Source organism: Parasteatoda tepidariorum, chromosome 2, assembly GCF_043381705.1.
Source record: "Parasteatoda tepidariorum isolate YZ-2023 chromosome 2, CAS_Ptep_4.0, whole genome shotgun sequence".
Classification (NCBI taxonomy): domain Eukaryota; kingdom Metazoa; phylum Arthropoda; class Arachnida; order Araneae; family Theridiidae; genus Parasteatoda; species Parasteatoda tepidariorum.
Window position 1 is genome coordinate 92,915,162 of NC_092205.1, and position 9,720 is coordinate 92,924,881.

Here is a 9,720-nt window from a genome sequence, read left to right on the forward strand (position 1 = left end):
TTAAATGTTTTTATTTTATGTAACTTTTTTATAAATAGAGTTGAGTATATAGTGAGTTGTGTTTGTTTTTTTATGTATGGGTGAAAAAAATTATCCATTAAAAAATAAAAATGAGTAAAGAGCAAGAGAGAAAGAGACATATAAATTGTTGAATTATATGCAAATGTAAACGTTAAACAAAAAAAAATATTAATGTTATTTTGACTGTATTTAATGAAGTTTCATTAAAGAGAAGAAAAAAAATTTAAAAAAGAGGGTTTGTTTTAAAACATTTTAGCATTATTTTGGTACCATCATTGACATTTCCGTTTAAGTATACCTTGAGAAATTGCTTCTATTTTTTTTCTTCTTTGGTTCAATATAAAACACTAGGTACAACAAATCTCAAAAATTAAAATGAATACTCCAGCAATAAGTAAATAAATAACAATTTTTTGAATATTAAAAAAAAAGTTTTATTTGAAATTTACCATTCAGACAATTGGTGTAAGTAAGTTATTTTATGGAATTTGACATTTGCATAGGTATTTGATCAAGTGGATCTTGGAACTAAATGGATTCAATTCATGAGAGATTACAACTATCACTTAACTCATTCTGTATTTACTATGAAATATGAAGATGTAAGTAGAATGATGGGCGATTGGTAGTGGAAATTACTGGCCAATAAAATTGCAGCATCATACAGGATGAGGTCATTAATCAGAATTCTTAAACTGTTACGGAATATAAAAATGCCAACAAGTTCATAGTCGAAACTTTTGTTTTGCAAGACTCGAGTCTAACTATTTATAATGAAACAAATTAACAAAGAAAGTACTCCATAATCAATTATGTATTTCATGATGAATGGGAACTCATTTTTAAAAGATAATTTAAAAAAAAGGAAATGCATTGTTTTTTACTAAATAAGAAATTTGTTTTGTCCTAATTGTCTATTTTTATTTGTTTTAAGGGCGCTGCTTATTTTTACACCATCACCAAAGAACTAATATAAGAAATATCTTTAAATTATTAAAAAAACTTCAAAATTTAGTCTGTCTAAAAATATGTATTAAGAGTGGTCATAAAGGACACCCGTAACAAATACTGCTTTGGCACTGATAACCATGCTTCTATATAGTATTGAGATTTTCAGTGACACTTTTATATGATTGCTTTCAAGTTTTTGGTAGTAATAACAAAAATAAATTTGGAAAATTATAAACTGTAGTTTCAAAATCCAGCTACCATTTTTATCTTTATTATTGCGGTTACCATTTGAATCCCCCAAAAAGTTTAATAAAAAAATAATGCACTATTCTGAAACAAATGGCATTAACATTTTGTTAACATAATCTAATACGGTTTTGTCTTGTTTACTTTGTTAATGTAGTCCAGCAAATTTTAAACGGGTAAAACCAAATTGAAAAATCGTTACCTTTGCTATTATTTGTTTGTAAGTAATAATATAAATATAATAATTACATATTTATCTTATTTTGTTTATAAATAACAATGTTTATTACATATTTATGTAAATGGGTAAAAACATTGGATTTTGAAATTAATTTCGTACAGTTTTATTATTTTGTCCATATGGTGTTGCAATTTCAATGGCTACATAAGTTTAGGTGATGGTGTCCAGTTACGTTTGTTGGTGTGGCCATTGTAAATGAAGAGAGTTTCTTAGATCTTTGGTGATGGTGGCAAATATATGGTGTGTGCGGGAAATAGCCTAAGGAATCTTTCTTTTTTGTTTATTTTTGCTAAATATACTTGGTTGATTAAAAACTTATAACTTTTGTACACACAATTAACCATTTAAAGGACTCTCTCCTCTCAAAGGGTAGAGACAGACTAGAAAATTCTAAATATGCATTTAATCCATTTACTTAATTTTCACAATAAACGGATGGTGGATATTAACTAGATTCAGTAGTATCTTTTGATACATCTAAAACAGCTGATCAGAATTCAAGATACATAGCATGCAGTATTTCAGATTTACTATCAGTTTTTTCTGACAAAATTATTCCAATGCAATTCTGTAGTTATTAGGTTTTGAAAAATCATTTAATAATACAAATGTTTTCCTCCTTAGATTTTCGATTATTATCTTTGTTTTTGTGTAATTTATACTAAATGACTTTTTTTTAAAATCATCCAAGTTTCTATCAGTTTAAACTGTAATAAAATTAAATTTTTTAGAAATCTGAAAGCTGACATATGTGCAATTTTAAGCTACTTTCTCAAAACCACTAATCACATATATTTATGGCTTTAAACTGTTTAAAATTTCTTAGAAGTTCTAAATATTATCAATCGCTTCTATTATAATAAAGCAATCACTTTATTTTTCACCTTTGTTTGAAAGGTATTTTGCTGTTAAATAATAATATATCATCAAAAAGTTCTTTAAATATGTAAAAAAGAATATCAAGAAAGCAAAAGTCAAAATTATGTATTAATTTCTATACTTATTAATGTATTTCTATACTTATTCATAAAATGATTAAATTTTTTAATTATTGCATAATTTATAAACATGATAGAAAATATGTAAATGTACATAAATATCTAATCACATAATCTTTCACATTTTCTACAAACATTCTTAATCTATAAGTCACAATATATAGCTTTTGGTATTGTAAAGTTTTTTTTTATCTATATATTGTTTCAATACTTGTTTATATATTGATTAAAGTTTTTAATTATTTTTTATGTTTATTTATATTTTTTTGTTGTATTTTATTTTCAATGATTAGTTTTAACTATGTGTATAGATTGATTATTATTATTTTTAATTAAAATAAGTATGAACTTAATAAATAAATTAATAAAATAAAATTTTTAAAAAAATGTTTGGTAAGCAATTTTTCCTAGTTTATCAATTACTTGCCCTAGTTAAATAAATTTGTCACTCTTTCAAATACCTATGAATTTCAAGATTAAACTAGTTCTACTGTAAGAATTAACAAGTAATATGAAACATTCATACAGTATCTTCAAGATATCTGATAAATGTTTGAAATTTTCGTGAAATAATGCATGACTTTTTTAATTTTAGATTGTTATCAAAATATTTTTCTATTCATTTCTTTCATAAAGAAATTAATTTCTTTTAAATATTTTCATCATTACGTTATAAAATAAGAATGAAAAACCTTAGTCAAAACTAAAAGAGCACTGATTTTCGAAACATTAGGGAAATGTTATTCAAATATCATGAAATGATATCAAACATTTATGTCAGAATATATTTCAAAAGACTGGTGGTTGAGTGGTAGCGCTTCTCACTCCCGTGCCGCAGGTCCTGGGTTTGATCCTCGGGCCGAGCAAGGTTGACTCAGCCTTTCATCCCTTCAGTGGGTTGATAAATGAGTACCAAGCATGCTTGGGAACTAAGCACTGGGGGTTTCGCGTTCGGCTGACCACCTGACCAAAACATCTGCTTCTGCGCCCCAGAGCCCAAGGTCAAGAAAACTGAGATGGGCACAGTAGGCCTTGGTCCTCTATGGGCTGTTGTGCGACTGAGTTTAGTTTTTCATGTTTCAAAAATATTAGTTTAATATCCATTCCAATCAATCTAATGGAATATCCCTCATCACATAATAATATTGATCTGCTTCCAAACTATTTTTTTTAAACATGTTTTTCAAACTAGGCTCTTTCATTGTTCTTCAGTAATCTCAGTTTCATTAAAGAATTGTGATATATAATATTTTCATTTACATTTAAACAATTTACTTTTAACTAATTATTAAGCTTTTTATAATTAATTATAATTTTTTTAAAATTAAATTTTTAATTTTTCAGCCACCAAAAGCACTGATGAACTTTGTAGTTCGCTACAGACCAGATGAACAGCCTTCACTTCGTCCACACCACGATTCCTCAACTTATACTATCAATATTGCATTAAACAGGCCAAAAATCGATTATGAGGTATACCACTTGTGTATTTTTTTTTTTAAATGTTATTATGTGATTTTTTCTGTAAATTTCACAATACTTTTCATACTTCTGTTTTAGGGGTCAAATAGGGGATATCACACTTTTTTTAAAATATTTAAACCCCTCCTTCTCTTTGTTACTAAGTGCCGCGCTTTGTCATACCTCTTAGCCCCCTCCTAGTCATAAACGATGCTACCAGCATATATTTATATGTTAGTAGTTAAGAAAATAAACAGACACTAAAGATTATATTTCAAATTTTATTTTCAAACTATAACTACGCTTTTGGATGGCATTTGTGAGCATAGTTATAATATTGATTACTTGTGTATTTATTTTTTTAAAACGATGAAAAGAATCAACAAATTAAATATTTTTACAAAAAATTATTTATTTAATTGATCCTGATTTTAAATAATAATTTTATTTTAACCAAAATGTAGTTTCTCACACTTGTTTCCTACCCCTTGTCACAATTTAATATACCCCTCTCACCACTACAAGCATGACATTATTTCAGAACGTCCCCTTTTGTTTGAAACAAATTTAATTTATGTTAATATTCATTTTCCTATAATAAAGGTACTGAGTGTCTCAAAAATAAGTGATAATTGGAAAAATTTATGAAAGAACATGGTGCACAGCATTTTTAAAAAATGCTTAAAGGTGCTTATTTTCGATTATCGTTTTTTAAAAGCCCTTGAAGGTGATTTTTTCATGGGTGTCTTTAAAAAGTGCTCTATTGTCCCTTTTTGAAAACGAGATTTTTTCTTCTTTACCATTTCAATTTTCGTCACATGTTATGCAAAAGCGTGCTTTTCACATTGGTCTATTCAACATTTTCACAATTCATTCAACCACAATCCATCTTGGCGTACCGTCGGCCCATAACGTATGATAGGGCCAATCATTTTACATGTTTAATGAAATACTTGTGAGTCTCCATGTACGTCGTTTGAGCTGGGCTCGGTGAGATTATTGCACTCTCATGTGCAACTCAGCTGCATTCTCAATTTCTGGCTTCTTTTTCCACCCTCTTATATCAAACTGAAAAACTCTCGATCATTTTATAATGGTTAATATAATCAAGAAAAGAGTTCTTTGTCAGAAACTAGTTATTTTATCATGATCATGTAAAGTCTTTAAAATTATTTTGCATTTTGTTAATGTATATAGTGCTTAAAAAGTACTTAAGAGGTGCTTATTTTTTGCTGAAAGATTTGTCTATGAACCTTGAAGAAATTGAAAGAAGATTTATAGTTTGCTGTACTATGCTTAGTCCAGGTTTAGAAATGTACAGTTTGCTAAGCAAACTAGACATTCATACTTGCTCAATATTGAAAATGGTTAGAAAACATTATAAAATGGCAGAGCTGACTGAAGTGATTATAAAATTATATTTTCAGCTGTACCCTAAGATCATGAGTTGCCCTTTGACCATTCCAACAGAAATTTTTTAAATTGATCAAAAACTGCTTGCAACCACAAACCGTTTATCAAAACTGTCGTTATTGCAAATGGGGGTTATTTTGGAAAAATCGTTTTTTACTTTTTCTCAATCAGCGTGATCTGTTGATACAATTTGTAACTAAAAGTGAAATTTATTGAGAACAAATTACCTGTTTACTTAAGCAAAACACAACAAGTTTTCTTTTTATAGGTTTTAGAAGTCATTTTTTGAGGTGTTAAGAAAGCATTGAATCAAAATATTAAAGATTACTGGCGTTGATTTCAAACTACAAAAAACAATAGATAGAACAATTTATAAATTATTCAACAAAAAAAAATTTTTTTTTTTTTGTATTTTATAAATGTTAACCTCAAAGAAAAAAGTAAATGTTTTTGGATAAAATATCAAAGCATTTTGAACTTATTTAATGCCAAAATAGTTTTCCAAGTTATTAAAATCATCTTTAAAAAACTGAAACTAACTCTTTTAAATTTTTGCAGTGTACTTTTTTTTTCCTTCATGTTTTCAAGCAATTTTCACGGCATCTTTTTTCTTTTTATATTTGGTTTAGTACATGGTTTTCTTATAAAAATTTTTCAAATTCTTAATTTTTCTTTACCCTGAATAACAACTAGACAAGAAAGATGGAAAAGTTGTTTCATTTGAATTTCATCACTTCCAAAGCTGAACTCTGGGAGACACATTTTTTTGATAGATAATTAGAAGTTTGTCATGTGAAAACATTACCCGTTTTATTATCATATTTTCTTTTGATGGTAAAAATTTAGAGTATATTTTCTGTTTTTGCTCTCGCTTTTAATGTAACATTAAGAAATACCTTTTTATAAAATTAAGTATTAAATGTGCGAATTCAAAAACTGTGAATTTTAAGCTAACATAGATATTCTAACTTTCAAATTTGAAATATTTCTTCTTTTCTTTTAGAGTTATTTTAGTAGATAATGTAAGCCCAGCATAATTTGCTCCCTTCATAATTTAAATAAGCTTTTGTTCTATCTCTGGTTAAAAATCACGTCCCTTGTTTCTTTTCTGTGTTATATTTTCTTTACTTCATATAGATTAAATTTCAATTAAGACTTTATTAAATTTTTTTGAATATTGTAGAAACTAAGTACTTTTTTTTCTTCTCTAATTCCTTCTTTACTATTTATAGATGTTACCAGGGGCTATTTACCACTAAAAATAAATGAAATTTATTTTTAGTGGTAAATAGCGCCTTGGTTTAATATGAAGAAGTATTGTTGGATATTGTTATAATATTTATATAAGTTTAATGTAAAAGTCTTAAATAGTTTAATAAAATAAGACTTTAAATCTGATTTGCTTTCCATTTACAGTCTTTTTGTATTATTAGTTATTTGTTCCGTTTACATTTTTAAAAAAACATACAATGTATTCCCACACTCAAATGAGAGCATTCAGTGGTAGACCAAAAAAAAAAATGCGATTTCTTTTCTTTTTTATCACTATATTTCTTGAGCCCCTTTTTTATAATGCTTCTATTTAGTACTATTAGTACTCCTATTTAGTACTATTAGTACTTCTATTTTGTACTATTAGTACTTTTATTTAGTACTATTATTACTACTATTTTCGATTCTTCTATCTATTTCGTTCTTTGTTTATAATTATTAGTTTTAAAAAGCCACTTTTAAATTTTTTATACTGCTTTCATCTCTTTTTTCCATTTTCAGAATGTTGGCATAGAATATATTTTTATAGACTAGTGCGACATTTAATTCAGATTATCATTTAATCAAAATCTATAAATCTTTAACACTCATTTAAACTGTTCAGTTCACAGAGTTCGTATTCTTTGTGTTTTAAATTACAGCTACAAAAAAACAAACAAAAAAAAATCATTCTTTTTAAGGTTATTCTCAAAATAAAAATTTCAATTGCCTTCATCCACTTAGTATCTTCCCTTGCTAAGATCTAGGAAATTTAAAAACTTGGCAAAATAAATTAATGTTTTATAACCAAATAAGACCAAAATAAGAAATGTCAATTTTTTTCCTTCCAAAAATGACTATTAGGATCTTTTTTCACTCAACATGTGTATTTTATTCTTTCACAGGGTGGTGGTTGTCGGTTTATTCGATACAACTGCAGTGTGACTGATTTAAGGCTGGGTTGGACCCTCATGCATCCTGGTCGTTTAACTCATTACCACGAAGGTTTGAAGGTCACAAATGGTACTCGGTACATCATGATATCTTTCGTTGATCCTTGAGTAAAAAGAATGATGAACATTGGACTTGATTGCAGCTATCATTAAACCATTGCAATAAATAATCTATTTAAAAAAGTTATTTTTTGTGTAAACGAAGAGATTCCTATTTTAATAGATTTGCTTGTATTGTCTTGTATGTGAGAGAATGTTGTTTAGCAAAAATGTGCAATTTTGGGTTTTTTCCCTAATTTTTTTCTACTTAAATACTTTTTTTTAAAGAAAAAAAAGACAAATAAATAAATGTGCCTTATGTGTATCAAGTATACTGTCACGCTTGTGTTTAAATTGTTGAGTTTAGGCACACATTTAAAAAAAAGAATCTGTAAAAAAAATAAGCATTAAAAAATAGCACAGAGGTAATTTGATTTCAGTTTTATGCTATAGTTACTAAATTACAGAAAAATTATCAATTACTGAAGATCAATTACTGAATTACTGTCGATTATTTTAAAGAAAATGTATTTGAGAATACAAAAACTTTGTAACCCTAGGAATATTTTTAAAATTTTTAGTACTTCGTTCTCTTTTTTTTAAATAAAATGCCTGCCTTTTATTTTAAACATTATATTTCTAATAATTTATGCATTGTCCAAAAAGTAAATAAGGAAAAATTCACTAGCTTCATTAACTTTAAATTTTGAGAAAAAAAATTACCATGTTTCTAATTTTTGTTAATTATTATTATAATCAAATGCTCATAGCATAATATCAATACTAAGGAAATAATCATTGTATTTTTTTTTTTGGCAAGATGGTTAAAACAAGATAAAACTGGCAATTATCAAAACTTTCCAACTTGTCCAATTATATTCTTTTAAAGTGCTTAAAAATATCTTTTGAATGCTTAAAAGGTGCTTATTTTTTGTTGAATAATTTGTAAAAAAATTTGAAAAAAATTATTTGGTTTTTAAACATTTATTTTAGCTATCTTATTGCTTTTATGAGAAGAACATTTACTTTGTTTTCTTTTAATTTATCGATTTATTTTTTTATACAAATATCTGTTTTAAAAACTGAACTCTAAAATTTTGGGTTTTGTCCCCAAAATTTCTTTCCTTTATTGAACCATTGTTTCTGCATATTTTTTAATATCTATATTTTGTCATTATTACTCACAGAAGGTATTAAATAGTGCTGATCAGTATCAGAATTTTTATATAGCGATACATCGCCTGAAGATATTATTTCATAATACATCATGACATTCTTCCACTTTCATTAATTAGTCAATATTTTCCATCAAATGAAATTTATCAACCACATCCGATAACAATGCCTATTGATAATAGGTTAAATATTTTAGTATTTAATACCTAACGTTATCAGTAATGATCGAAATATTATCGTATTAAATTTTCATAGCCATCGATTACATTGTCCATACTATTATATGCAATATCTATCGTAGACGATAATGATTGCATTATTATCTCGGAGAAAATTTATTGTATGTTCAATATTTATTGTAAAACATAGTATGTTTGCAATCACGATATATCGCTAGAATTCTTTTTACAATATTGTTAAGACGAACAATATTTCTCAGCTCTGGTATTAAGTGAAAACAGCACAATACCTTTTTCGAATGATTGTGTCAAATTTTTATAATTAACATGTTTAGTTTGCATTTCAACGTACTTAATTATACATTCTTTGTGTATTTATTTTTACATTATCTGTTTTAATTATTGTAAGCTTTAATTAGAATAGGATTTAAAAAATTTTGTTGACATTTGTAAACAAGACTTTAAACTTGGTCACAAATAATTTAGTTTTAATTATTTTGTAAATTTTTCATTCCTTAAAGGTGATATTTTGCTTTCTTTTCTACTCTGTTTATTCTGATGGATGTTTGTTAGATATAGATGCATTTTATTCTTCATTAAAATGTAATTTCAGTAAAATCTCAATCAACTGGGATGATACCTCCCTCTAAACAGAAAGAAAAAAAAGAGGCTAATGGGAAAATTTGCAGGTCAACTGCATTCTCTTTTGCTCGTTCTACTGTATTAGACTCAATATCTGACCTTTAGTCTACTTAACACATTGACCATTTAGGCAAGCCAATCCCCGTCAG

General features: G+C 26.7%; 1 protein-coding gene across 2 annotated transcripts in view; it reads left to right on the forward strand.

The window, feature by feature from the left end:
• The window catches only part of LOC107442755 (procollagen lysyl hydroxylase), a 57,892-nt gene extending 49,653 nt beyond the window's left edge, over nucleotides 1–8,239 (forward strand). For both annotated transcript variants that reach the window (XM_016056390.3, XM_016056389.3), the window contains 2 exons: nucleotides 3,802–3,930; nucleotides 7,488–8,239. In XM_016056390.3, the coding sequence (XP_015911876.2) occupies nucleotides 3,802–3,930; nucleotides 7,488–7,643 (285 nt within the window). In that variant the 3' untranslated portion in view covers nucleotides 7,644–8,239. The remainder of the gene's footprint in view (nucleotides 1–3,801; nucleotides 3,931–7,487) is intronic.
• Nucleotides 8,240–9,720: the final 1,481 nt, after the last annotated feature.